The 27,490-nt window shown below is 47.5% G+C and overlaps 9 protein-coding genes across 9 annotated transcripts; 3 read left to right on the top strand and 6 right to left on the bottom strand.

The window, feature by feature from the left end:
• Nucleotides 1–226: 226 nt before the first annotated feature.
• HD556DRAFT_1347612 (glyoxalase-like domain-containing protein) lies at nucleotides 227–1,449 on the bottom strand. The gene is made up of 4 exons (XM_041302283.1): nucleotides 1,330–1,449; nucleotides 1,226–1,277; nucleotides 815–1,165; nucleotides 227–759 (listed from the first exon to the last, which is right to left on the bottom strand). Exons 1-4 carry the CDS (start codon nucleotides 1,428–1,430, stop codon nucleotides 397–399), a joined length of 867 nt encoding a protein of 288 aa, XP_041163783.1. The 5' UTR covers nucleotides 1,431–1,449; the 3' UTR covers nucleotides 227–396.
• Nucleotides 1,450–1,535: 86 nt separating this feature from the next.
• On the bottom strand, nucleotides 1,536–3,245 carry HD556DRAFT_1458188 (aspartic peptidase domain-containing protein; the record flags this gene model as incomplete). Its single annotated transcript, XM_041308169.1, has 6 exons — nucleotides 1,536–1,782; nucleotides 1,829–1,972; nucleotides 2,024–2,195; nucleotides 2,269–2,538; nucleotides 2,590–3,022; nucleotides 3,073–3,245. 6 exons carry the CDS (start codon nucleotides 3,243–3,245, stop codon nucleotides 1,691–1,693), a joined length of 1,284 nt encoding a protein of 427 aa, XP_041163782.1. The 3' UTR covers nucleotides 1,536–1,690.
• Nucleotides 3,246–7,180: 3,935 nt separating this feature from the next.
• HD556DRAFT_1231452 (uncharacterized protein) lies at nucleotides 7,181–8,117 on the bottom strand (the record flags this gene model as incomplete). The annotated part of the gene is made up of 3 exons (XM_041297432.1): nucleotides 7,181–7,310; nucleotides 7,361–7,736; nucleotides 7,793–8,117. The coding sequence occupies 3 exons, from the start codon at nucleotides 8,115–8,117 to the stop codon at nucleotides 7,181–7,183; spliced, it is 831 nt and encodes a 276-aa protein (XP_041163781.1).
• Nucleotides 8,118–8,877: 760 nt separating this feature from the next.
• HD556DRAFT_1439766 (NAD(P)-binding protein) lies at nucleotides 8,878–10,277 on the top strand (the record flags this gene model as incomplete). Its single annotated transcript, XM_041306006.1, has 11 exons — nucleotides 8,878–8,890; nucleotides 8,955–8,996; nucleotides 9,054–9,163; nucleotides 9,213–9,275; nucleotides 9,331–9,505; nucleotides 9,558–9,567; nucleotides 9,617–9,747; nucleotides 9,804–9,824; nucleotides 9,880–9,931; nucleotides 9,984–10,004; nucleotides 10,055–10,277. 11 exons carry the CDS (start codon nucleotides 8,878–8,880, stop codon nucleotides 10,275–10,277), a joined length of 861 nt encoding a protein of 286 aa, XP_041163780.1.
• Nucleotides 10,278–10,350: 73 nt separating this feature from the next.
• On the bottom strand, nucleotides 10,351–12,027 carry HD556DRAFT_1458136 (uncharacterized protein). The gene is made up of 5 exons (XM_041308168.1): nucleotides 11,701–12,027; nucleotides 11,231–11,433; nucleotides 10,953–11,122; nucleotides 10,794–10,897; nucleotides 10,351–10,743 (listed from the first exon to the last, which is right to left on the bottom strand). Exons 1-5 carry the CDS (start codon nucleotides 12,001–12,003, stop codon nucleotides 10,477–10,479), a joined length of 1,047 nt encoding a protein of 348 aa, XP_041163779.1. The 5' UTR covers nucleotides 12,004–12,027; the 3' UTR covers nucleotides 10,351–10,476.
• A 966-nt stretch (nucleotides 12,028–12,993) lies between these two features.
• On the bottom strand, nucleotides 12,994–16,256 carry HD556DRAFT_1458124 (MFS general substrate transporter). Its single transcript, XM_041308167.1, has 22 exons — nucleotides 15,809–16,256; nucleotides 15,684–15,750; nucleotides 15,503–15,581; nucleotides 15,367–15,439; nucleotides 15,298–15,317; nucleotides 15,177–15,247; nucleotides 15,064–15,124; nucleotides 14,980–15,011; nucleotides 14,784–14,887; nucleotides 14,683–14,733; nucleotides 14,551–14,628; nucleotides 14,309–14,495; nucleotides 14,220–14,252; nucleotides 14,107–14,169; nucleotides 13,946–14,020; nucleotides 13,915–13,925; nucleotides 13,725–13,864; nucleotides 13,631–13,665; nucleotides 13,533–13,575; nucleotides 13,407–13,482; nucleotides 13,295–13,358; nucleotides 12,994–13,237 (listed from the first exon to the last, which is right to left on the bottom strand). The coding sequence occupies exons 1-22, from the start codon at nucleotides 15,946–15,948 to the stop codon at nucleotides 13,220–13,222; spliced, it is 1,521 nt and encodes a 506-aa protein (XP_041163778.1). The 5' UTR covers nucleotides 15,949–16,256; the 3' UTR covers nucleotides 12,994–13,219.
• Nucleotides 16,257–18,395: 2,139 nt separating this feature from the next.
• On the top strand, nucleotides 18,396–19,084 carry HD556DRAFT_125665 (uncharacterized protein). Its single transcript, XM_041299024.1, has 3 exons — nucleotides 18,396–18,647; nucleotides 18,728–18,800; nucleotides 18,860–19,084. The coding sequence occupies exons 1-3, from the start codon at nucleotides 18,501–18,503 to the stop codon at nucleotides 18,919–18,921; spliced, it is 282 nt and encodes a 93-aa protein (XP_041163777.1). The 5' UTR covers nucleotides 18,396–18,500; the 3' UTR covers nucleotides 18,922–19,084.
• A 3,084-nt stretch (nucleotides 19,085–22,168) lies between these two features.
• Nucleotides 22,169–23,441, top strand: HD556DRAFT_1305598 (uncharacterized protein; the record flags this gene model as incomplete). Its single annotated transcript, XM_041299803.1, has 2 exons — nucleotides 22,169–22,197; nucleotides 22,256–23,441. 2 exons carry the CDS (start codon nucleotides 22,169–22,171, stop codon nucleotides 23,439–23,441), a joined length of 1,215 nt encoding a protein of 404 aa, XP_041163776.1.
• A 578-nt stretch (nucleotides 23,442–24,019) lies between these two features.
• HD556DRAFT_1231296 (GMC oxidoreductase-domain-containing protein) lies at nucleotides 24,020–26,615 on the bottom strand (the record flags this gene model as incomplete). The annotated part of the gene is made up of 16 exons (XM_041297417.1): nucleotides 24,020–24,103; nucleotides 24,153–24,275; nucleotides 24,328–24,347; nucleotides 24,403–24,626; nucleotides 24,685–24,773; nucleotides 24,826–24,887; nucleotides 24,932–25,071; nucleotides 25,119–25,167; nucleotides 25,223–25,312; nucleotides 25,360–25,586; nucleotides 25,639–25,758; nucleotides 25,813–25,823; nucleotides 25,882–26,061; nucleotides 26,114–26,205; nucleotides 26,254–26,505; nucleotides 26,570–26,615. The coding sequence occupies 16 exons, from the start codon at nucleotides 26,613–26,615 to the stop codon at nucleotides 24,020–24,022; spliced, it is 1,809 nt and encodes a 602-aa protein (XP_041163775.1).
• Nucleotides 26,616–27,490: the final 875 nt, after the last annotated feature.

Raw genomic sequence — 27,490 nt, 5'->3', positions numbered from 1 at the left:
AAGAGATGGAGCAAGATGGAGAAAAGTTGTTTCAAAAGAAAATATAGACATCGATTTCCAGCAAGCGCAGCGGAGCGGTGGGCTTGAAGTTTGCGCCCTGGCACGCGAGACGCACGCGGGTGGACGACACTCCAAGGTCATCACAAGATTATATGTTGTGGATGTGTTATATGTTAGGACTGTTGACTTGGTTTTGCTACTCAGTTCATCGCTAATAAAATAGGGTCTCCTTAACATTATTTGGCTTCATGAGAGCTTGGCCTGTTGATATTCTAGGGCAAACGATAACTTAACTGGGCCAAAGTTGCAACTGGAGGATATCCAATACACTGCTGGTAAGGATTCGTTTAACGGCTAGCCCAAATTTCAGCAAGAAGATCATATATTTGGCGTGAGCTACCCCTTTAACCAAACAATTTTTCCATATGGCGTCCAGGATTGCCCTGCCTTCATTCCTGAACTAACGAGAAACGCAACCTCATAAACACCCTCGCCCCTCCCTTCCAACGTCCAGCGTTCGCCCTCTGTCTCTGGCACGCTAATGATGAGTCGGGGTCTTCCCCCAGCGACATCTGTGCTAGGTGTGTCAAGTACCCAAGTAACTCTTCGCGATGTGTGAGACACAGGTGATCTACCGATGACCGACGTTATATCCGCTGTCACGTCCGACAGATCGTCATCTTCCACCAAGATTCGGACGTATGCAACCCCGAGTACTCCTGACGGATGTTCTGCATTCGAAGGGGGATCGAGTGGGACCTTGAAAGACTCTAATCTGAGATAGCCTCGGATGAGTATTAAACGAGACACATACCCTCCATTCCCTTGGTGTGACATCTCCGCAGAAGAACGGGGCAACTCCTCTGCCCGAATCCTGGGATGGTGCAGAGATCCGCCACTTTAATACCTTGCCGTCGCTGCGCTCTCTTCCTCCATCAACTTCTGGATCATATCGAATCCCACTCTTATCCTTCTTGGCTCGGGCGTTTATAAGCTTTGATATTGAGGTGCTGGAAGACCCGAGGAACGCATAGTCAATCCAACCAGGTTCTTTCCATGCCCAGGGATCGGCATCCCGTTTCTGGCGCTCAGGTGATCCTGGTGGGTAATGCGACGCTGGGTGCGTGAAAGAAATGAGCTCAAGGTATGCGCCGTCTTGCAGTACCTGTGCCCAAAATGTTAGTACATAGAATTCCGATACATGCTTCAAGTTAGGCGATCATACCACGAGCGCATTTTGTGTCAGTCCCCCAGCGTGTGTACCGCCTGGGAGGACACTACACATGGAATTTTCCCTGAGATATTTTCAAAACTTGAAAGGTGACGCACTGGAAGCCAAGTTCACGGAACTGTCGTGATACCTCATCCACTGAGCCAGGAGGTGTGAGATGCACGATGTGATCAAGAGTCTTGGTTGAGGGTGTCGACATGGTTGTGTTTACAAGATCAGGCACTAGAACAAGTATGTATAGAACAATAAGTAACAAGAATTATGTACGTGTGTTCGTGATACTGATATTACATATTGATATTAAATAATGCGGCAACAGTCCAAGAAGAAGTCCTTGTTAAGTCCCAATCGTAAACGTCAGTTTCGGCAACATCCTACATAGTCCAAAGCAGTGTCCAAAGAAGCTACAATGTTCGAGTGTGGTTTTAATTGGTGGTATCAGACAGGCGTTATCGAAGCTCATGCAAGGTCCGCGAAGCCAACTCTAGAGTTTCCGACATCAAAGGCGGTGTACACGTTTCTCATGAAGACGTCACCAAGGACCCATACATCTGAAGACATGTCAGCAAGGTGAGCTCTAAACAATTCGAGACCGACCTCCAAGACCATCACCACCTGCTATACCACCAAGGCAGGTGTTCCCTGAAGAACCGTACGTGCCAAAATTGAAGGTCTCTGCGGAAATCGCAAATGACTTCCCGCCAAGGGTGATGGTCACATTTGGCATGGCATCACATGGTACTTGAACCAGCGTTCAGACAAACACAACGATGAAGCTGTTAAAATGCTTACGCGAGTATACACCTCCACCTACTTCTGTCGCATTGATAACTGCGTAAAGCTGACTGACGTAGGTCGTATCACCCAAAATCAACGTGGTCCCAGTGTCGATAATCGCAGAGAAATCATTGACGATTTCTTTCCCATTGATCGCGATGGCATCACCAGTGACCTGCCAGTAACCCTGGCAAATACACAAATAATCATGATGTCTGAGCAACGTAGTTTACGACTTGCAGCTGATGGCTAGCGCTCACCTGCTTGGTTACCGGAGTGTACGTGAACGGATCACGATATAGCGCAGAGTTCACGCCACCAACGTAAAGCTCAGAACCAGAGGATGCAAGTTTGAAAGCAAACACTGGTTCTGGGACAGCTCCTTGTGAAACCAACGTCTGGAAAACGGAGTTTGCGCCATATGCCGAAATGGACTCGAAACCCATTCCCATCAGCCCATCCGCACCAAAGTTCTCCGACGAGAACCCATATGAATAAAACGAGGCAACGCCAAGCGTTTGTGCATTGGCCTGCAACGTACTTCAAAAATGAAAATGAAAGACAACAAGAACACTACGCACATTGTAGCCAGCAAGTGACACGGTGTCCGTGTATAGATCGCCTGTAGCCATAGAACCATCGCCGTACTCCACCATGAAAGTCTTACCAAGGGGCTCAGCAGACGAACTACTGTTGGGGTTGTAAATGTCATGTCCGCTGCACGAGTCCCCGCAGCTTGGTCCAGGTAGAAAGAAGTCCGTCGAACCAGTGTCGCAATCAACTGGGGGTGCTCGCATCAGTGCGTCATGCATAGCACGATCAAGTCGGAAATGCAAACTGATAAATATATACGGCGGAGTGCCGACTTCGATCTCTCCATACCAACGCTCGTTTGAGTCGTCAGCCAGCGGGTCAGAACCGGACGCCGCTACACGCTTTGTTAGCGATGAGGAGTCAGAGAAGAGAACTGCGCCAGTGTTTCTCTCGAATGCAGCAGCGCCCCGCTGTAACTTGCTGAATATCTGCTCAGTTGGGAACAACACTGAACAAGAACAATCACCTACACCACTGTGCTGCTAATATGAGCCATAATTGAAGTAGGGTCAACAGAACCATGTCCATCAGCGGTCCTGAGAGTAGATCTCTTTGTTAATGGTATTGAAAGATGTCGTGGCTGCGGGAAAGTAATCGCCAACACCTGTAAGGCAGCGATTAAGAACACTGATAAAGCACGCATTGCAGTGGAAGAAAAAGGATATATCCAATGGGGGTCCTCACCTCACAGATGGCCCATTATAATGAGTGTGCAACGTGCATACTGCAAATACACCACTGGCAAAAAGACGCCGTAACCACGAGGACGGCTAGTATCACTGAGCCACGCAACTACCGACCTGTAACTACCGAACTTGGCCTGCCTCTTCGTGTAAATGAAAAATGAACCAGCCTTGTGACCAAACCTAATAGCCGAAAGGTCTTGCGTACAATTCTGGTCGCAGCGTTCAACGTTGAACCAAAACTACTAAGCGAAGTCTTCTTTCGCGTGTTCGCTCATTGGCGGACATTGCCCGGCCAGTGTTCGGTTGCTCTACTAGTGTCACTTCTCGCCGATTCCCGGATACCTTTGCCTCAGCACTCGTAAAGAACGGCGCAAAGATTCATATTGTTCCCAGGAAAGAACCCCACCGAAGGAGCTGCACATCAGGAAAACTTTGACAATCAATAGACAATGGACGCCAAACATCCGCGGAGCAAACCCCGGCGTATGTGAATGACCCGTGTTTATTGTACGCACTCACGATACCTAGGTCAAAAACCGGCGCTGGCCCCGCTCTGATATTCATTCTGGAGACCCGCGAGACTGCGAGGGAAATTGCCCATATGCACATACTTGCGAGTCGTGATCCCCGACGTGAAGAACTGGTTTTATTATGAAAGCTCCTGCCACCCTTCGGTGGTAACCATTGATTTTCAGTATGCCCAGTAAGTCCTAGTAGGCGTTCGCTACGTACCTGATGTTTCAGACACTCGCGAGATGGCAGGCTGCCATCCCAGGCGGTACACATGTTGGGGGGACAAACAGAGAATGTGCTCGTGATGTGATCGCCGCGCGCGGCCGCCTAACCAGGCAAATTTAAATCCACGTGGTATCAAAAATCACGCGGCTGCATGCGCACCACACGTTCGCAAAAGCCAGGCTGAACGCTGAATTCTGGTGCTACTACGCATTGAGCCTCTGAGATCGGTTCAAAAGCTGAGAGGTGATGCATTGGAAATTAAATGATGCGATACAATGGTACTTGATTCATTATCGCAGGAGGCGTGGGGTGCACGATATGTCAACTAATGGCATTCAAGGTCAGGCAGAATGGCTGGATCAATGGTGACGAGAGTCTTATATTTATGGGTCGTGGTACTGGCTTACTGATTTAACGTAATATACAAGAAGAGAAGGCTCTCTCCAAGTCTGAATTGTAAGTGTCATCAGTTTCGTAAACACCGCGGTCCAAAGCAATGTTCACAGAAGCTACAATGTCCTGCTCAAGTGCGATTTCTGTCAGCCAGGTAACTGTTACTGCAGCTCATGTAAGGTTCGCAAAGCCAACTCTGGTTTGTCCGACATCAAAGATGGTGAACATGTTTCCTATGGAGACGTCGCTAAGAATCCATTGAAATTGATCTGAAAACAAGTCAGCAAGACCAGCTCTAGACCATCCGCCAAAGGTATCACTGGTGTAGATAGCACCAATAGAAAGTGTTGCTTGATGGATCAATAGGGCCAAGATTGAGCCTCTATGGAAAGCAGAATCGGCTTCCCCTAAGAGTAATCTCTCATGAAGCTAACATTACGCGGTACTTAAAACAACGTTCAGACAAATGTAACAATGAAAGATCTCGAGCTTACACACATATACGCTATGTTCTACTTCTGTCGCATCCGTGGCTGCGTAGAGCTATTCAAGTTGGGACGGAGTACCCAAAATAAATAAGTCCCGGATGACAACGGCGGAGAATTTCTTGACGACGGTTTTGACATTGCCATTTATCGGTCAGTACGCCTGGTAGATGAATGTGTGATGTCTGTGCAGCACTTACAACTGATGACAGTCCACCTTTTTTATTACGAGCGTACGTGAACTAGCCTTTGTATAACACAGATTTCACACCACCGACGCGAAGGTCAAAACAAGAGGATGGAAGTTTGAAAGCCAATACTGATTCCAGGACAACTCCTTGTCAGCGATCTTCAGAATGGAGATTTTCGTTGATGGAATCGAAAGATCTCGGAGGCGGTAGGGAAACCCCCCCCCATGCTTCTAAGTCAGCGATCGGAGACAGAGCATTTGCTGTGAGTGCAAAAGGCAACTCCCAGAGCCACCAAGTCCCCGCCGGCTATCCTTTGGTGAGAATTTTGACTTTTGGTGCAAGATCTGGCTAGCTGTGGTATTTTGATCGATCACAGATCTGTGCTGTAACGATGCAGTGTTCTCTTCTAGGTGCGTAGTTTCTTTTTCTCACCGCCGGGCGCGCATACAGCGTAGATGTGTCATCGTCGGCCAGCGGTTCGTGCATGCCTTGATGGCCGATTATGAACGCAGGCCTCTCGCAGCCCTGACATCCCATTGTATGTGATTAATTTCTGAAAACCGGAGTACGGGTGCAAAGAAAATCCACGACTCGCAACCCATATAACGCTATGTTGCGCGGGAGGTTGGGCACAGTCTGTGAAAGGTCAGAAAGTCGACAAGGGGGCCCAACTGCGACGGGTGATTGTAATGATGCACACGAGTCACCAGCCAGCCTCCAGCCTGTGCCCTGTGATAGAACTACGGTAAACTCCACGATCAGAACAGGACGGACGCAATTACAACTCAAATCTGATCGCCAGGACTTTGCCACAGCATGGCGTGGCGTTGTCGGTAAAATCGCCGCCCCCACAGATATAGAATCCAGAAGAACACTCAAGGCAGAACGTAGACTTATTCGTATATGACCCGATCGCCCGAATGACCGCACATGCTAATGCAGCTGACGTGAGGGAAATGAATTCTTCGAGACCACCAGAAGTGAGTAATATAGATCATCTGTAAACAAGAAAAATCATTAGCACGCCTTCATCGGAACAAGTATAAGTAAACCTACTTCTGAGTTGAAAGCGACCCAAATACAACATCCAGATGCGCTATCGCACTAGGCTGAGCAAGACCTAACACGACGCATCAACTCCCTTCACCAGGCCGCTCCTCAAAATGCGACTACCGTATGGTTCCTGCAGGCGTCAGCGTGTAAAGATGTTGACCACATACCCGCCGCCACAAATTCAACGCTCACGTTCTCTGCAATGCGGAGGCATTCCTGTCACATCCTGAAGTAGAAAGAAACAGTGACTTTGTTCTTGTCAACCTCAGGCACTTGGATCTCATCTTGGTGGACAACTCAAAAAGTGCCTCAGAGATTCGTCCTCGGCTGATTGTGTAGTAAATGATGCATTAATGAATGGTGAGCATTACTTGGACTATGCACTCACGGTTCAGATTGTCTCTCAGCTCCAGCTATGTAAACAATGCGTGGTCGTTTGTCGTTATGCACGAGACGCGATTCGAAAAAGCAAGCCGAGGATAATCAGTACATGAATCCAGAAAACATTGAGAGGATTTATCGCTGGTCGTTCACAACTGCCCTATACAGCGCGCTGTGACCTTCGATATTGGATGTTAGAGGAACTAAGAATTGACGGCGGAGAGACAAGATCACGGAAGCGAGATAGAATGATACATTTCTGCTTGGTTCATAGAAAGAAAAATATAGATGGCAATCTGGACAGAAAATTTTAGTGATATGTTGCGGATACGTCGTACGATGGAAATTCGTGCAGTAGTACAGGACTTGCTATCGTCAAAGTGTTCACTGAGTAGTAGCCGTTTATTGAATGAGTAAAGTAGCCCGGCTTTTCCCGGAAATTCCAGTAATAAGTACTGTTGGACCTTGGTACCCTCGTTGATTCGTGAACCAGCCGTCTTGTCTGAGAAGGGAATGTGCACCTCTGTGCATTCGCCCCATTGATTGTCTGATCTATCGTACCATGGCGAAAGAAAGATGGTTTCTAAATACAGCAACGAAACGGGGTACGATTTCTCTGTTAATTCTTAACGCCACTCGAAAAAACGCCTTCTAATCATAGAATACCAGGGCCCTCAGCTCGATGGATTCACGAAGCGGTGCTCCCTCTGGAGTGTTCGGGTCTTCGAAGCCAGTATGAGGCGCGAGCCTTGCGACACTGCCATCATGCACCGAGTCAAAGCTGAAACCCTTTTAGCACGACAACAATCTTCCCCGAGTGACTTCACTCACCATTTGATAAGAGCAAACTCTTCTGGGGTCATCGCCTTCAGGTATTTCCACTGGTGGTTTGGGTTGTGTTTGACTCCAAATGTCTCACCCTCGCGGTCAGGGTATACAAGAGCGACAGGCACCAAGTCTTTCTCGTAATCAACACTCCGGAAGTCACATAGTGCAAGCGGCCAATCTACAGCCGCATGTGATATAGGACGCCAAAGGTTAATGAGTTGGAAACGTCTTCGAAGGAGGGAAGGAGCTTCTGTTGGCGGGAGATGCCTGTGAACACGAGCAATGGACGATGCAGTCGTTTGGTCCACATGAACCAGCGGAACTGGTTGACGTTTCTGTGGGCCATCGTCTATCTCATCTGGGCGACGGCGACGAATAGCTGTGACACAAATTGGACATGAAGACGTCGTTTCAAATTGGTGGTGGTCAACGTACTATGATCGAAGATGACAATGCTGGTTGCTCCCGTAACCCTCTTGATAAGGTCGATGCTCTCGGGGTAGTATTCGCGCTCAATCTCATCATCATTCAAGAAGCTGGTATGCTTCGCCGCTTCTCGCCCATACTGAAACCCAGCAGTGTCGAGCTTATAAAGCTCCTCCTTCCCGCGCACATCCTCGATTCGTATATCATGCTTGTCCTCGGTCCAGTTGCGGACTGGCCTTCCGGTGGCGCTATCTGAGTTGATGGTATTGTAAGGGCGAGAGCCGTCAGACGGACCAAACATGTAGTTGAGGATGCCGCTGGTGTCAGAGGCCATGGTTAGTCCGTTTGTGCGGGATGAAATGCGGAATGAAAGTGTCCTTCAAGTTGGTATCACGAGTAAGTTATATCCTACTTATCTACGTTTCCAAGGGCCGGGGAAGCCGTTATGGCTTACATATCATGTTATCAATTCTATACCTCCTGGTCCGCTGATTGTTAATGTGGATGAAAATATCTCATAAGCATGACGCCATGGAACTGCGGGATGCGCAATGATCCAAAGTCGTAGAGCCTCCTACCTGAATTACTAAGTCTCTCGTGACCAGCAATCTCCGCTGGGGCGAGAATTCTTAATTTCGTAGCCCAAAACACTTTGAAGTTGCTCACAGGTGAGGATGGGGATCAAGAAAAGATTCATTAATTGAGTCACCGGCAGATTATATAATGACCTAGGTACCAAGTACATATTGGATCGAGCATCAACTTCTCAACTTTGTCGCTGCGCAGGGTCACTGCAGGTTCAAGTGAGGATAGCGTTGGCTGTTGAGATCATATGCGTCACTTCAAAACACACATACTAGCCTGTCCTCGTTCCTTGTGTCTGGTATGATTTGCAGGACAGAGAGGACGCGACGCGTTTATGACAACGCGGTACCATTTTGGGTATATGCGGAGTTTCAAAGTGCGGCTGGTTCACCGTTCACGAGACTAGTTCTCCGGTATTCGGCTACTAGATACCCGCTTCTCTTGCCGAAGTCTGTGTTTCTCCCCATGGATTTAGATTGATTTCGTCTACCTCAGGTCTTACAAACAACATGTCCCCACCTGGTACTCGATTTTTTTTTTTCAAATATTTGCGAAACTCTGATCTTGAGCGCTCGTCGCATTCCAGATCTTTCTGTTCAGTCGCTGTTCAATGTGAAGGGCAAGATCGGTACGTATCATGGCAGTGCCACGTTCCATGATGGGTTACTAACCATCGTTCCATCAGCCCTCGTCACAGGCGGCGGTACCGGTATTGGAAAGACCATTGCCTCAGCACTCGTACAGAATGGTGCAAAGGTCTATATTGCTGCTAGGAAGGAATCCCAATTGAAGGAGGTGCGTGCATCGGTTTCCCAAGCGCAGTCAAAGTTCCAACAACCCATAGGCAGTGGCTGAGCTTAATGCCAAAGGCCCTGGTTCCGCAGACTACATCGTAGCAAACCTCAGCGTATGTAGACGCCCCGGGAAACTATCAACTTGCTGTACTCACTCATGACACCAAGTCGAAAGCTGGTACAGACGCTCTGATATCCGCTCTCGAGGTCCGAGAGCCTGCGAAGAGATTACACATCCTTGTGAATAATTCAGGCGTCTCGTGGGGAGCGTCCTTCGAAAACTTTCCAGAAGACAAGGGGTGGGATCATGTCATGGCTGTGAACGTCAAGAGCTTGTTTTACTGTGAGTGAAACCTTGTCTTTCGGTAGTCATTATTGAGTTTCGGTATGCCAAGTGACATCCGGGTAAGTATTATTTACGTACCTCATATTTTAAAAACTTACGAGCTAGTAGGTTGTCAACATGGCTTGCAAAGGATGCGAGCGCACTCGATCCTGGCCGCGTGATTAATATTTCGTCAACTGCGAGTGTGACACCTCATGCAGAAGGCCTGGTTAGCGCAGATGGAAATGGGACATGGAGTTGTGCGTCATTGTGTTATGCCCCATGATGAGCCTGATGCTATCTTGTTCTCTTCAAGACAGTGTCAGTAAGGCTGCAGGTAAGAAAATATCTGTCGACGAGGTTGTGTAGGGCTACACTGAAAGTCTTCGTAGTGAATCATCTGACATCAATACTGGCCGTCAAGTTGGGACCACAGAAGATCACGTATGTAGTAACTTCAGTTTATACTATTTACTCCTGATTTCTTCGTTTGTAGTGTTAACGCGATCTGCCCTGGGTATGTACTTAACACACTGTCACTTGAATCCCAGCTTATTCCCTCGACAGGATATTTCCCACAAAGATGACGGCCTTCGGATTCAAGAACGCAGGCGAGACAAAAATCTTATCTCAACAACCAATGGGTCGTGTTGGCCGCCCTTCGGACCTCGCTGGTCTCGCGCTCTTCCTTACGTCCCCCGCCAGTGCGCATGTCACAGGCGCACATATCCTTTTGGACGGTGGCGCAACATTATCAAGTCATGGGATTGCACCACAGGTTAAACTATGATTTATCACTGCACATGTTCATACACCTCTCCATCACGCATTTTGCCGTGGAATCTTGTATTTAACATGATTGTTACAGCTGCAGTACAAAACCAGTTGTCCATAAAGTCCTTATTGTCCATGACCAAACCAAGCGGAACAGCCAGAACGGGGTATGATTCCAAAGTTGCAAAGAGTCCTCGATGCAAAACCAAGCAAGCTCAAGGTCCAGATATTCCATCGCCTTCAATTGTTGTGTCACTGGATGATATCGTGGTGGGTACCGACCAGCCTATTCCGCGCCATTTCCCTAGAGCTGCTTGTTCCAAGACCGCGCGATACATCGCAGAGCTGAATCCTACACACTGCAGTCCGATACACGCAACACGAAGGGCACCAACAGCATACAACTGTCCAGTCTCGTAGAGGTTCTGGGGCGAGAGGTTCTTTCGGCCAGCTAGAGTCTCCTTGATAAGAGTTTGCGTCGTCTAGGTCCAAGTCATGATGATAGAAATAGTGCAAAATTATCTTGCTTCACCTCGATTGAAAGAGCCTCCCACTCTTCCGTGGTTAGATCGTCCATGCGAAAAGCCTTGTATACGCCAGCGTAGTACCACTTCCCGTCCTTGTTGTAGAAGCACTCTAACCAGAATGAGAGCGACATCAACAAAACCAGATTAAATGAGACGCAACAAACCAGTAGGCCTGTCCATGGTGCCGATCACATCCGCCACAGTCCATCGATGTGCTGTTGTTACTCGGGGATTGGTGCTACACTTGAAAACGGGGGTAAGCAAATATCCATGTTCTTCGCGCTCTGGGCACCAGTATGTTGTCAGTTGGCCGAGGACACGATAGTTTGACAGGCTAGGAAAAGACATTCATTGCCCATGAACTTCGTGTGAGCTCTATACTATCTTACGAGCTTTTGAGAGTCTGTATGAGACGTGAATAGACTTCCACGTAGATATATACAGGGCACTGACACCAGAAGTATTGCCCAAGAATTCATGCAGGGTATATGGCTGAGGAATGACAATTGGGTTTAGAGCGTCGTCTGGGATGTCAGCAGGGAGGGGAAGCGTCGCAAGAAATGCTTGTCTTGCGAGAATCAATTTCTCAGGTCCATCGCCAAGCAGAAGTGGTTCGGTAATATTCTGAACATCAGATTCCCTCGACTCGGCAGGAAAAAGCGCATATATTGGCTTACCGGATGGTCGAAGTCGACGGTTTCAGAGCGGTGCGAATCGAAAGAATTTTTAAGACGTGCGCAATGGTTTGATTGAAAAGATGGACTGAAAAAATTGGAATCACACCGGCTTCCTGGGCGGGAATCTAGCGGTGGCGTGGGAGGTAGGCCTGTAGATCCAGGTCTGTTCGGAGTGTTCTGGAAAAAATATAAGTCATCGATTGAGCTCCGCGCCAGTCAAGATACTCCGTCGTACAAGAGGCACCTGCCAAGGCAAGACTTGGGCGGATGTATTCTGACAATTACCGTCCCCTTCTCTCGGAGCTGGTTGTGGAATATCGAATGACGTAGCAATGTCTTGCACCGGAGGCTGCGTAGATGAATCATCATCCCTCGCCACAGATGTCGCAGGGGTAGAAGGGCGCCTCAGATCGTCTAGCTCGCGCTGAAGTCGATCGATCGTTGCTGACTTTTGCCGAACAGATATGTAAGCGTCTTCGAGGCGTTCGACAACGGTGTCTCTGGCAGCTATAACTTCCGCCACGCGCATTCTTTCCATTTGGATAATGAGCGCCAATCCAGCAGCATCGGACGTGTCCTGAAATAAACGGATAAGAACAGAATATTTGGGTTGAGTCAGCGTTCGAAACAATGGGTTCTCAAGCACGACTTGGAGGTCACCATTCGTTGTGCAAACTCGGTTGGGGTGGTGCACGTTCCTATACGGTGGTCGTAAGAGGGAAAATGATGTGTATCTGAAGCGTTCTGTATCCCCTGATCGCTGAATGACATTATGGCTGGTAACAAGCGGTATGTTCTCTCTCGAATTGCTAAGTTCAGGCAATGTTTGGCTTGCAAATACCAGCAAGCTGCAACTTGAAGTTGTACTTGTTTGTCTCCAACTCAGATACAACGGCCCGCTGGGCATCCAGAACCCTCTCATTTCCATGTCACTCGTCTCCATATCCAAAAGCTGCTCCAAAACAGAAACCTTTCTCATTTACACTGTGAAGTAGCCATGTGTCTTTCTTTATTTTGTTATGCTGATACCAACATATAGGCAATATTTGTCTCGTTCTCGTCTCCCTAAATTCGTGTCCTCCGAGGCACCAAACCATGATCGGTATATTTTGGCATGTAATAATTGTGTCTCCCAGATCTGAATGGGGCCAAAGTACCATACAAGAACGTTGTTGTCGACCGTGCTGCGCATATGGTGTGGATAATATCCGATTTTCTTCCTGCTCCGCTCCCCTGTCTCGCATATATGCTCTCCCAGATGGAAAGTATCAGCAGTCACTCTGAACCCTCATCTTCTGTATTTCATCAGCACGTGCAAATGTACACAGGTGGGTCAAGTCCTCCAAATACATCCGAGAATTGATGAGGCTCTTACTTGCGGTTGTCCAAGGTGGGTACGGGCATACTGTGACACTATCGAGCGCGCTGTAACATAGTTCATCACCGCTGTGGAGTGAAACTGCAAGATTGACGCGAGCACACACATACCCAAGCATACCCTTGGGCCGTGGGTATGGGTACAGGTAAGCTTGTGGATACCCACAGGTTGCCCATGCCATTGCCAACTCATAGAGATTGACAGTTTTACATTGCAACTGATGTCGCGAAAGGGCATGTTGGAGGTAATTTGTTGCATACACCAAAACATGGCATTGTAGACGCTCGCAGGTACATACTTGATTGTATAACAAAGTAACTAGGAAGCATACATGTCTAACTCTGAATGATTCTTCTGGTTCTGAAGTCAATGCCAATTATAAGGCATAACGTGCCTAATATTTGATGTACAAATTCAAGGCTGTAACACAAATGAAAAGAACCGCACTTACTCGGAAGTAGCTTCCCTTCAGTTGTGTCATAGGAACGGCGATGAAAAACATGCCAATCACAAGCCTATAACAACCGTCAGACTCTTCGAGTGTGTCAAGCGATGTCACTTGCGCTGCTTCAACACCAAACACCATCAATCCTCCAGATTTTGTAGCCCATGGGACTTGGAAATATGCGATTCCGAAACCTAGGCCACAATCGTGAATGTTGGACAAATCATGCATCGTTGTAACTCACCGCCCAATGCTCTTGTAAGGTTTAGCAGGGCACTGACTTCGCCCTAGAAGGGGAGGTCATATCACTGAAATGCAAATAAGTATATATGCGTCACCCACCGCCCTACGAGGGAAGCAGTCATTACAATATGCGTCTACATTAATGCTCCTTGAGTTATCCCACGACACTTGAGATATTGGATCCGAGACTTACACACTACAACAGTGTTGAGGGTGATTGCAACGATCGCAATGCCCCAGCCCATGATGAGAGCGGCTTCGCTGAGATTTTGTATCCCAGCACCCAGCGTCAAAAAGCCACAGATATAAAGCGGCATGGCTAAGTAACAGGTCCTACACAAATTCTCAGCTCTAACCTTAGACCATCAGTTGAGTTTGCATACCACAAGCGGCTCTCGGCCTCAAAGAAACCACCGTTTTGCGAATATGCAGATCCATAATGAATTCATTGACGTAACGTCCAATGAACTCGCCAAGAAGGACAGCGACCTAAAAATTCCATTCTGAGAACGGTAATCATGCATACTTCATAAATGGAAAAAACTTGCAATTGGAGTCGCATATGCTCCAGCCACGGCATATTGGCTGAAGCCAAATCCGACGGGAGGAGGAGATTTCATGAAGATAACATTTGTCCCCTACAAAAGTCGATAAGTTTATTACTGCAGGTCGAAACGGAAACGCTCACGTTCACACCGATCGAGAACCCGAAAACCAATGCCTTTCGAAAAGGTCAGCAAATGTACTAAGTATTGTCAGCAATGCAATTCATCTCACCTCAAAGAGAACTATGAAGAAAAACTGAGGACGCCAAACAACATCCAAAGATGCCAATATAACTTCCGGCCATCGTGGTCTGTATTTTGCCATCTTGTACCCAGTGACGCCTATCAAAGTTTTAAATCGATATCGCAGTCCCGTAGAAATGTGCAGTGGCTTCAAATCAAGGTGACGATCATACATACTGGTTCAGCAAAAGTCAACGCCACTGCCCTAAGAAACAATATAACAGAGCGTACGTTTCTTCCATGAAAAACACAATGAGAAATAATACGACGGCGCTGTAAATAGATCCTATAGCATAGGCCCATCTCCAGCTATCCAACAATTGATGAGTACTCTGAATCAAGGACAGCATATGTAAGACGTACCTCACACGCGCTACAAGAAAGCCAAATACAAATGGTGATAGGTAAGGCGATCTATGAGATAGTGAGAAATGTTTCTCCCAATAAAGGAATTCATTTCTGACAGAACGAAACCCGAAGTCCAGATGTTCAGCTTCCGTGCTTGAAGATGGAAGGGGAAGATATCCGTCACGACATAAAGACCCTTGGAGGTTGGTGAATGTTGAAGCTACCATGAGAATTGCCACTAATCATACTGTCACCTGGGGACACGTTCTGAAACCGTAGTCAGTTTACCGCAGGCATGGATAACATGACGACCTGCCCAAAGAATGCGGTCAAGCAGCGCATCCCTTCATCAAAAGTTAACATTGTCCAATGAATACCAAATTATTGTGTAAATACCTGCAAAGGTGGCTAGATTCGGCGCCAATGTGGCACCAATCAAGAATGCAAACGCAAAAAGCTGCACTCAAGGTTTCAGGGTTCATATCGGCTAAATCACTAGAGATATATACCTGACTCCAGAAGAGTACTGGCAGCCGACCATACCGTCTCATGAGCATGACCCAGAAGATGCCTCCCCAACCTGGACTACAGATGAGAAGAGGCTATTCTCATGTAATGGTGTGATCTCACCCAAAAGGAAGATGCTCCAGCTTCAGGGAATTGTTGTTGAATGTTAGTAACGATTGATGCATCACGCACTTTGATGTCAAATCATTGATGACACCCGAGGTCGTGTCATAAGTTTGAGCGAGGCTAAATATCGACGCAGTTCCTGCCAAAAAAAGTATTCCACGATGACACTACTATGGATATTGAGCGAGGGTGGGATACATACCAATTCCAGAGTCGAAGTCAGGTACCACTGCAGACATTGTAATGATGATCAGGTGCACAGTCTTGCGGAAATCGGTCCACTACGAATGAATAGCTTAGTGTTAGTGAAAGGGACACGATAATGAGAAATGACGAGCATTTTGTGGGTCATTTGGGTCGTCAGCGGGTTGAGGCCAGAGAACCTTCAGCCCATCAGGGCTAAGCTTGAGCCTAGAGGCCATCACCTCCCCAAACTCGACCTTTGCCTGTCTCGTGAGTCACAAATGAGTCACGATAGACTTAGGATATGGGAGCAACAACCACATACTCGGGGTCCACTACTAAACGGCCAGAAGCCCGCTCGTAATAAGCAACAAAATCCACGTCGTCGGTAACATCGACTTTGATTGAGTCATCTGCCTTCGTTTCTGAATGCAGCCGCTGGGAGCTAACATGCTCTAGAGCCATTGGTAGTGGAGGTGAGAGTTGGGAAACAAATTGTAAGGTATCGTCACTCGGTACCCATCATCAATTTAAAGTACTTACGATAACGATGTATCTCTTTTAATCTTGGGGGTGGGGTGCGCAGATTGTGAGGAACGGACAGCCTGTACCTTGATATTACTCGGATCTTTGCTCGGTTTCTGCAATCCGAGCAAACAAGGTATAGACAACAGACCGTAACAGACCTCGAAAATGACCCACACGCATCGGTGAACCGCTCGTCATAGAATTCGTAGTATGTGATTGACATCTCCTACTTAGGCCATCCTAGGCTAGTGATTTCAACCCGGTTACTAGATATTGTAGACTCATCCAGTTCATGACATTTTTAAACATCAACAAACAATATGAAACATCCGGGATGATCGGTTGTACACATATCTTCCACCGGGACGCGTTTCTTGCTGTCAGCATGTTAGTCTCTGTACATTGGTCTGTCCGTTCTGCCACATCTCTCTGTGTAGCGCCGGTGTTATGGATGGCTGCCCTTTCGGTCCCCTCTAATTCCTCTTGTTCACTTTTTTTTGGCAGCCGACTCCTTGTATAGCTAAGCATACGATGGATGGCAAACTTGAAGTAAAAAACACATTGAACGCAGAAGGGCGCCGGGCCAGGCCGAGGAGTAGCTCACAAAGTCAGTGAGCCCATCTTTTACGTATGTCCTGGTCATCCCAGACCGTGCCTGTACCTGTGCCGATACACCGAAAAAATGGTTGCTCCACTGCTATCATGATTCATGATGGTGGGTCAAATGGACGTTTGATATCAAATAGTGCTTACTATGCGACGAGCTCACGAGGTTTAACGGGACGTTTCTGTGCAAAGGTTTAGCCAACGGCGCTGCGGACAAACATTAGGCAAAAGTGAAGACCCGCCACCGAATGGAACATCCCCTTTAGAATTCAAGTCTGTGGGCATTGCAATGCTGGTCTTATCGACTTTCTCATACTTCGTTCTGTCCAGTGCCACCTGAGCACCACAACTTGGGACCGTTGTCAGACTGGACCGAATCTTGAAGCTTGAGCTTGAAGTCTGAGCATGTTGTGATGTCCTGGTCAAGTTTGCAATACCCACTCGATAGCTGCAAACCCAATTAATCAATATTCATCACACAACAGTCTACAAGATGATTCATATTGTATCCCCCAGCCAAACCACGTCCAGCAGCGCACTCAACGAACACAAATCAATAGAATTTCGAAGCTAAAGACATAAAATAAAGGATCAAAACACCCATCACTGCTATCACTTGCGGGAGACACAGCCGCCGCAACAGGCTAGGCTGGTAACAATTCTCGTGCAATGAAGGCATCAGCCGAAGGACAAGAGTCACAGACATCCTGGAGGGCATGGTGAACATCTATTGCACCAAATTACTACTCACCGAGCTAGTACATGTAGCGTGACTGCCTCTGGAGGCGACATCGTCAGCAAATAGTCATTTTGATTATTAAGACGCGGTGCTGATATCCTATGGTGTTCATCAGTTCAGTCAGCGACGGACAGGGCATTTTCGGTGAAAGAAACACAGAAGTCGCAATTACCATGTTCGAGATGCAGCATGTCTGCAACGACTACTATGATCAATGGGCTGGTTTGGAAAAGTTTCCGTCAGCTGACTGTGTACATGAAGGTCGGGACACTTGGTACATTATCTGTTCTCGCAAAATTTATTTCTTGCAGCCTAAACTTCTACGTACGCACATTATAACTGAAGGTCGATAAAATTTTCCAACGTTAAGTTACCTTACAAGGAAGGGTTCTGAGAAGTAGTAGAAGCCTTGGAAGCAGAGCACGGTGGTCTGGCTCTCCAAGTACTATTAGTCTATTATGGTTAGTAACACTCTAGAATTGCCGTCCGGGGCTCGCAGCTTCAAGTTGTACTTGTTTGTCTCAGGGTGCCCGACGGGACTCGGAAGTTCAAGCTGCGGCTTGCTTCATAACTTGTCAAAGAAGTTTTCGACTACTAGTAGGTCAGGCAGGCATGTCTGGACTCTGCGTGTCACTAACGTACTAGGAACATCGATCAGCCAAGCCAAGCGAAACTTTCGTCAGGTCGGGTGCGAAACGCATAATTTATCAAGTCCAACTCCTTATTATCTTAACCGCAAGTGGACCTTACTTCTGTGACTCCGGAGTAACCATCTTCTCATCTTGCTTATTTGTTTGCACGGATAACAGTCACTTGGTGCGTTCAACCGGCAGGCAAGATATTCGCATCTCGCATTCAAAAGGCATTGATACCTCTTCACTACCATCCCTTGCTAGTCAGGCCAGGTCGTTCCTATCACTACCGTGGATTTAGAGCTTGTGATAAACTCAGTTTACATGTTTATCCGCCGACTATGTGACTCTGGCTATGCCAACACCGAAATCTGCCAGCGGCAACCATTCTGATAGAACTACCGAGCCTGTGCTTACCAAAATCACGATTTTAGGATATATAAGCAAGCTGTCGACTCTCAGAATTATCATTCGGGATCCCCTCGACGCATCCAAATTATCTAACCCAAGACATGCGTTTTTCATTACTCCTTGCTGTTGTTGCTACTCTGACAGCATCCATAATGTCTGTCAGTGCATGCACAGACCAAAACGGGCTTTGTGGCGCGAGTAACGTGGGAGGCGATCCATGCTGCTCAGGCCTTACTTGCAAGTTGGGTGTGAGTATGATCCATCCGCTTTGGATCCGAGATTCAGCTCCATAACTTACCCCTTGCGCCTTGTATCAATAGAATCTCAGCGGCCCAAACCAAGTCTGGTACTGCCAGTAGCCTTCTCTCGATTGGCTTCGAAGACCGAGGATGTTCGTGACAGTGAGTCGTCTTTCTGCTTTCACGTTGACCCAGTGGTCAATTGATTACACGATACGCAGATGATCGATATTCTTATTACTGCACGAATTTCCGGGTTTTTATCGAGCAGACTCTAGCATAATATAACATTAGAAAAACTTCCTCGCAAATTGATAAAACACGTTCATGTTACTCGACTTGCGTGCGATTTCCCACCAATGCACAAAAAATGGTGTATTCAGCCAACATCAAAGTTGAAGATCGTCAAGACAGATCATGAAGAAGGAAGAAGGGCTAGTGCCGGTAACTGCTTTGCTAACATCTCAAAGTAGTTTTATCGATAGCTGTCCAGTAATGCTCCGCCTTGCGTGCGTTTTTCGTACAACTGTCTTGGGTCCATAGGATTCTGGCGGTTACTTGTGCTCATTAGGTCTCTCCGAATGTGGGGCAGCCTTTTGAAACAAATAAAGTTGAGTGCTGTAAATAATTTTAGACAGGATATCCAGGAGTCTGGCTAGATCTGCGTGTATTTTTATTACAATTCAAACTTTGCCTTACCATCCAACACTGTTTTACATGTTGGCGAGGGATCTTCCATTTGCCCAGCTAAACCCCTGTCAGCTGCAAAATGCATTGGAATCAAGCAAATTCTACAAGCGGTTGCACAATAATTTCTACCCATTCGGTATTGATCACCTTTGGTTGGATGAACATTTCAAACGCAATCTTGACTCGAACTACCATTGGTGTCGAGGATTTTATATTAAATAGCTGGGACTCCACAGGCTTGGGACCATGCAGGCAGACGACGTGCCAGGTGCAGCCGAGGTGCCTATGTTATCTAGCGCTTGAGTCCGCTTCACGTTAGTAAGTGCGCTGGAACTGCCAAATGATAAGTAACTCAAGCTAGGACCTGTAGTAATCAACCCACTTACATCTTGATTTTGTGTATCCACTATTGGAATGACGATGGGCCGGTATTGCCGTCTTAATCCTTTCTCCGTGTCGTGAAGTGCAGTTCATGTGTATCTCTATGGGTCGAGCCATGACTATTGGGTTCTTACCAGAATGATTATTTTCTTGTCTCGCTTATTTGTCCGCAGAGGATGGAATAGTGCTCAGCGCGCCGCGTCACGACGGTGGAATTTTCACCCGGTCCCTTGCCACCTAGACTGATCTAACGCATGGATCATAGCACGTGCGTTCATTTGATAGACCTAAAGATATATGGCACTATATCAAAACTTTTGGGTGTCGTGTCTTGCGCCCAGCGCGCTTTCGAAGTTTGTGTTTCATTAAAATTCTATCCCCATGGAAATACACGTGCCGTGTGGGCCTATCGACAAGTTGATGATAGTGTACGAGTGCCACAAACTTCTGGGCGAGTGAAGCATTCACGCTCTGCGTGCACATTAGCTGGGTGGTTTACACTGAAAGTGATTTCCGCACATTGGTAGCAAGTACTAATGAATTGAAACTCCGCTCTTCAGCGAGGTTGGACATCATCGTTGTAACCACGACGTCCCCGCCATAGCGCAGCTGCCTATAAGAGGTCCATCTACAAATCGTACTCCCCAACGGCAAAGGGAACTACCGCCAAGCAAGTACCAATCTTCTCACTCTTCGTTACTCGAAATATCCCATCAGTATACATTCGGATTGTAGTCTGGGCGAATATCGGATGCACTCTCCAGAGCTCCAAGTGTTTAGATGACCGTGTGTGATTAAAAGGAAAAGTCTAGTGCATCTAGACTATGCGTAGGCCCGAGGCAGACGGGGTTTCATCATCAAGGGTTCCCGACACGTCAGGTGGTGACCTCTATCCGTCGCCAGGACTTTCCAGGGCCATGTGTCGTGATTCTGAACGCGCTAGGTCTCACATTCCACACTCGCCCCCTGCACCTATCTGAGATCAACCGTGATTAATACGTGGACTAATTCTGATAGAATATTTGGCCTTGCCTACAAGGTGCATATCCCAATCGCTACTTAAAGTTCGTACGTTGACATTTCACATGTTCTGGATTGTTTATCCGCCTACCCTGTAGTTCTGCCTATGATACTCTCTCCCTGAAGTCTCCATGAAAGTCGCCAGCTGTAACTATCTTGATGGAATTGCCGGGTGCTTTCCAAAAACCTGTCTTCCTATCGCCAGTGTCAGAGTTGTTATTTGAGATTCCCCCGACGGCAGAAACACCCCATATTACCTAGCCAAGTCATGTTCCCTTCTCGTTATCCCTGCTGCTTTGACAACATCCATGTTTGTCAGTGTGTGCACGACTTTAGATGGAGTTCGTGGCTCGAGCAGTGCATCCCACGACACATGCAGCTCAGGCTTTACTTGTAAGGCGGGTGTAAGTATGAGTTGTTCGCTTTGCACCTGGAGAACTTCACTTCTCGGACGAGCTTGGCGGACCGAACATGGGGCAACAGTGAGTTGTATTTCTGCTTCCACGTTGGTATAGTGGTTGATCGCACGATATGCAGTTCGTTGCGGAGTTGATAGATGGGCTTACGTCTATACAAAATCCCCTGCTGCCTCGACCAGACTCTTGAATACAAATCAATCACTGTGGCATCGACAAATGTCGCTATTTTTACATGAATACAAGAAAACTGGTGTATGCAGCCGACATCAAAGTGCCTGTACATATGTCCTTGAAGATTGTTCAGAAGGAAGAAGAAGCTAGTTCGAGGACAATCGAGCTTCGTCATTCTGCCAGACACTGCTCCGTAAGTCGCAGGTATTTCTCGACCTCGAAGCTCGTGCCTCGGACCGTGCGATCCACTCTGCCAATGCAAGCCACAGTATCTGCATTTCAGAAATCAACGATAGCGTCGTTCAGAGCGATGATGAAGCTATCCTCTAGACCTCCCGATGGAGGCCATAGTGATCGTGTGCGTAATTCCGTTGAAATTCATTACTCTACTACTTACATCACCTACAGATTGCGTGAGCTACAAGCTTAAACGTACTCCATATATCTTTATCGATGTTGAACGGTTTGAACTGGTCTGGAGTCGGTCGGGTGCAAACGCTTTAAAGGCACGCTATGCGAACCATGGACTTGTCGCAAATCTTATCACATATTCACAAGTTACGACTTGTCAAGAAACATTGAACACGATACACGATGCATTTGTCTGGGTAACATGTGGCAAGTATACCGGATGGTTGTTCTGTGGTTGGATATTCTGGCTTTGTAATGCAAGTGGGGCGACACAATACCGGGTAGGTGATTGAGGCATCCACTAACGCTTGCATCGGTTGTGGAATTTGTGGAGAAGACAATTATGGTGCGTCCACAGTAGTCCAACCTATATAGATCGCAATGCGGATTCCCTCTTAACACTTTTCGCAACTCTTCACCCGTTCTTCCTCATCAATTATGGTTTCTTTCAAAAAATTGTTCCAAAAGTGAGTCTACTGTTTTCAGGTTATACTCATGATCATAATACTAATTAATACCCCTCAGGTGTAAGGAAGACAAAAAGCCATCGCTTAAGCACTCCCAGTCGATGCCATTCAGATACTCAGGAGCGAGCATGTTCGAGCCTTACGGCGATCCTTTCATAGCTGTATACCACGGCAAGACCCCCTCTAAACCTTCTAACATCGCGCACGTCGAGCAAGCTCCAGGGATGCGAGACATCCATCGTGCGCAGTGGCACCCAGGTGTCCACGACCATCCGCCAAGTCATGCCCACTTCGACACGCGCGCCCACTTGCCGGACCAGTTTCCCAATCCCCCACCGCCCCCTCCGAAACTCACTCGCAGTGCCTCAGGCACGACTTCGTCAAACCCACAGAACATTAGGCCTCAACTGCCACCGAAGCACTGCAACACAAGCGATCAACCTGTCGCAGGCAGACACAGAACTATTCAGCAGTCTTCTTCAGCCACGTACTATTCGCAGCCCACAGCTGCGGCATACCCCTCCCTTGGTCGCAAAAAGCGGCGTGAGGCCACCGCTGATCAAGCTGTGGCGGATCTGCTGCAAACACCTGATGGCCGGCCTCCCGTATTTGGGAGCAGTAGGCAGGCAGAACGTGCCCGCGCCAAGTCGAGCACTGCTCACTCGTACATCCCCGTCCCTCACGATCTGCTGGAAACGGCTGACGGCCGACCTCCAGTATTTGGAAGCAGCAGACAGGCAGACCGTATGCGCACCAAGTCGAGCGCTGTTCGGACATACACTCCTGACCCTTATGATCTGCTGGAAACACCTGATGGCCGGCCTCCCGTATTTGGAAGCAGTAGACAGGCAGAACGTGTGCGCACAAAGTCGAGCGCTGTTCGGTCATACACTCCTGTCCCTTACGATCTGCTGGAAACACCTGATGGCCGGCCTCCCGTATTTGGAAGCAGTAGACAGGCAGAACGTGTGCGCACCAAGTCGAGCGCTGTTCGGTCATACACTCCTGTCCCTTATGATCTGCTGGAAACACCTGACGGTCGGCCTCCCGTATTTGGGAGCAGTAAACAGGCAGAACGTCTGCGCGTCAAGTCCAGCGCTGGTCACTCACAAAAACCCCTCCCTCCCCTCCCTCCCCTCCCTCCCATTCCCCCCATTCCTACCAGTCACTCCCCGCGTCCATTTATCTTGCGCTCTGTGCACAGCTCACGTACAAACTTGAATCATTATAGAGATCGGCGCTGACTGGTCTCGTTGGGTAGTATATCGATGGATTTGTGCACATGGAACTTAGTATGTGAAGATAGAGTCTTGGAGCTGCTTTACCTAATCATGTATGTCGAGTATATCATTATGTATATGTATATGTATATGATCTATGAAAATGATTTATGAAAAGATGGTTGTTTGGCATTTGAGATTATGGTCTGCTTGACGCTATCTCAGAATCTAAGTGTTACAATTTATATAGTTTTTTATTGCAGTGAATTATATTACCATCCGGCAGATGTCGTTCGCCATTGCAAGCTAGTGAAATTAGCTCCTATAACCAAGTTACTTCAAATTGCGCTTCGCCGTTGTAAATCAACTCTTCAAGTAATACCTACTTCTTGTCACCGCTGCCTTGTTCATTACATCGTGTGACCTCACTAGCCCTGAAGAACGTTACATGGAATCCATGTAATTCATACTGTGCATCCTTTGAGATGGCTTAATAATATACAATCAGCATGTACATCCGAGTCACGCCAATTGATGCATGTTCAGGATTACTCTGAGGATGCGCATCAAAGACGCGCTTGAGGAGTTTCGGACAACAACTTTCACAGTCTGTATTCGATACCCAAGTCTTCAGCAATGATCATTGCAGCCTTCTCTCCAATGACGAGCGCCGTCGAATAAGTGTTCTGAAACAAGGTCAAACTATGCATCAATAATTTCTCGTTCACTACTCACCGTACCAACATTCTTCGGCACGATGGATAAGTCTGCAACCTTCAGGTTTGTCACACCATACACATTTAGCCGAGCGTCAACGACTCCTTGATCTGCCCTTGATTTCATGGCACAAGTCCCGAGCTGCACACACAAGGATAAGGCACCTCCTGATGAAAGTTTAAGTTACACATACCGAGTGCCATGACGTTTGGACTGGGATTCGATCGGTATGTTAGCTTAAGAATGGGGAAATGAATTCAGGACATACTGTTGTCACGGTGAAATTTTTCGATCACTTCGTCATCTTCTGCAGTGTAGATGATGTCGGGCGCATTCAAGTCCACTGGACCGGTCGCTTCTCCGCAGACTGCAGTACTTCCCTCTGGGAAACGAGGGTGGAAGGCGGCGACTTCACCTCGGTAAGAAGGCATGCGTCGACAGATTTCGCGCATTTTTTTGTACCCAAAGTTGAGAGGTACAATATCCGACGGACTAGGCGGATTGTCATGGTCAGACGGATCTGGTTGAAATGAAAGAAGTGCCCACTTACTCATCTAGGTAGCCTGTAGTGAAGTCGATGTCTTCCTTGCCGTTCTCTCCAAATTTGACATGAACACTTCCAACAGACACGGGGTAAAGCTATAGGACCTGTATTCAGAACAAAAATCACAGGGTGTATGGAAAGCAGTACTTCAATCATTTCGGCAGTCATGTAATTGCGAGGTGGAAAGTCACTTGGCACCAGGACTCTGGCTATCCTGAGCATTCGCACGTCATGAAAGCAAAGGATTGCACACACCCTGAAAAGATAGTCCATATTGCAACAGCCTTTTCCGGGCGATCCTGGAAGAACTCCTTCCATCGCGGTTTAAAAGTTGAACCCATGACTTTCAGTTCTTCTTCGTCAGGACGCCACTTGATTTTTGCATCGTTGCCGCTGAAATACTAATAAGTGCGTTACAAAGAGCGAATCATTGTGCCAACTTTTGAGCAATGAGAGACTTTCTATGACTTTTCCATTGCGCAAGGTGTTCTGCGCGTGGGTACTTAGAGAGTGCTGAGAACATGGCGAGAACATGCTTGCTTACCCTGTATGACACTCTCCTCCCCACGCCAGAGCCGGTCCATGGTAACAAATTCGTCACCAACAAAGTACGGAACGAAGGCGCCAATATGATCTGATAACCTTGAATAAAGATTATGAGATAAAGATATAAACGCAGACCTCGATAGTTTTCTCCAACGCCGGGCAAGTGTACACGTTGCTCGATACCGCACTGCTTGAGGACCGCCTCAGCACCAATCCCAGACCTCTCGAGGATGGCTGGCGAACCGAAGGCCCCGCCAGAAATGACGACAAGTTTTGATGCTCTCACGGTACTCGATGACTGATCTGCGTCCGGGCAAGACACCGGGTCGTTGGTGAACTCGACACCTACAGCACGTTTATCCCTTTCAGTCGTCAGTAGTTGAGCACAATCGCGATCCAGAGTGCAACACTTACTCGAAGATCACGCGCTTTACACGCTTGCCAGCCCATATTTGTAAATTGGGGTTGTGAGCTTGGTTATAGACATAGCGATGTGCAGCGTCAGAACGCGTTCCAGTTGTCCCGTCAATGTACCTTTGCATATATTGCATGAGCCTAAGTCACGATAGACTACGAGGACATGCTCACTTGAACCATGGCTGAGACGAATTTTGTCAGTGGTGGCAGAGGGAGAAGGAGCATAATGAGGTAGCGCACACCGTAAGAATTGCATGTTTCTAAATCTTCGGAGTCATCGGAAAATGGCCTCTTGTGATATTTCGTGCCAACACGGATAAAGTCTTCGCTGATACTCATTTTACACCCACCAGAAGACACCTTGATAGGCCCATCGTACCCATGGGTTGGACGATCGGCCTGCACCTCGTATGTCTCCAGCTATGCAATAACAGTTCAGCTTGAGAAATGTACAGACAACACGTTTGAAGACCTTCTTCATGAGGGGAATCAAGTTCTTAGATTCCCAACCATCAACTCCCCAATCATCAAAATCTGAGGCAGGCGAACGAGTGTAATTCATAACTGTCCAAGCATCAGAGTCATGCTCATTGTTACAGAAATAATACGAACAGTTCACACTTGACCCTCCACCAACGCAATGGGCGCACTGAACAATTGGTGCACGACCGTTGAGATGGGATGAAGAATTTCCAATGTTCAATGTCATCGTAGTACTCGTCGGTGCCAGATGGGTGAAATATTGGTAGGGTTGAACATGCGCAGCTTTATCGAGGGTGTGTTGACCTCCTTCCAGAATTAAGATCCTGAGCGAGGAGTCGCATGCTGCCAGGCGACCCGCGACAACGCAAGCTGTACTGCCGCCTGCACAAAAAGGACCATGTTAAGAGTAACGCTGTGTGCAAGATGTCAATACTCAAGTACTCACCTCCAGCAAAAATGATATCAAACTCTGATAAGGACGGATAAGACATTGGTTTTGCTGTTTAGGGAGCCAGTCGCAGTCACCAACTCACAGTGCCGCAGGTGTGTACAACTTATAGGATAATCTACAGCCACCGCTGTTCAAGTGAATGACCAAGTCCGAGACTCCGATTAGTATCAGTCATCTGCCATCAAATGATAACATTAATAATACGTACCATAAACCATATCATGAATTCAAGGTTAGTGTAGTATAAAAACACGCACTGTAGTGACTACTACACTCGTTACTAAGCTCCTAACGTGATTAGCACGGCCCGCATTAAAGTGCCTTGGTCTCATGCCAGGTGGCACCCCGACTAGGACCCCGAAAAACTAACCAACATTACGCCCAAACGCCATAAAGCCTCCTGACCGTGCGTCAGGTATATATCTCGGACGACCCGCTCGCTAGGCTTCGAGCCGCCACTGCACGCTGTTGGGCTTGTCCACCAGCGCACAATTGCAATGCATTACGAGACATCACTGCTACTTGGTGTGCTTGTGGAAACCCGCACAGGACACACTTGCGCCGCGGTCAAGCTGCAACTGGTACGTACACATGATACATGCTCCACCTATCGCTGAGAAACGAAATCCGTTGGCAACGCCGGTTTTCTAGTCAACATGTACATGTGCTGGATTAGTAATCAAGAAGCACGTTTAATGCATCCAAGGACTGGTCTCGGCTTTAATTTCAACATCTAGTTGAGTAATCATACAGTGTTGAGCCATGCTCATATCCTCTTTACTCAAAGTTCCAGCATGAACGCATACAGTTCATTTCTCGGATTAAGCGACGTAGCGAAACACGACATTAACTATCCACTGAAGCATCATGGCCTGGCGGACAATGGTTTCAGGGCCGTTACACGTTTTTGAAGAA

Source organism: Suillus plorans (genome assembly GCF_016647745.1).
Source record: "Suillus plorans strain S12 chromosome Unknown HD556scaffold_11, whole genome shotgun sequence".
Taxonomy (NCBI): Eukaryota; Fungi; Basidiomycota; class Agaricomycetes; order Boletales; family Suillaceae; genus Suillus; species Suillus plorans.
The sequence above is the reverse complement of the archived record's forward strand: the minus strand, read 5'-3'. Positions and strand labels throughout refer to the sequence as shown.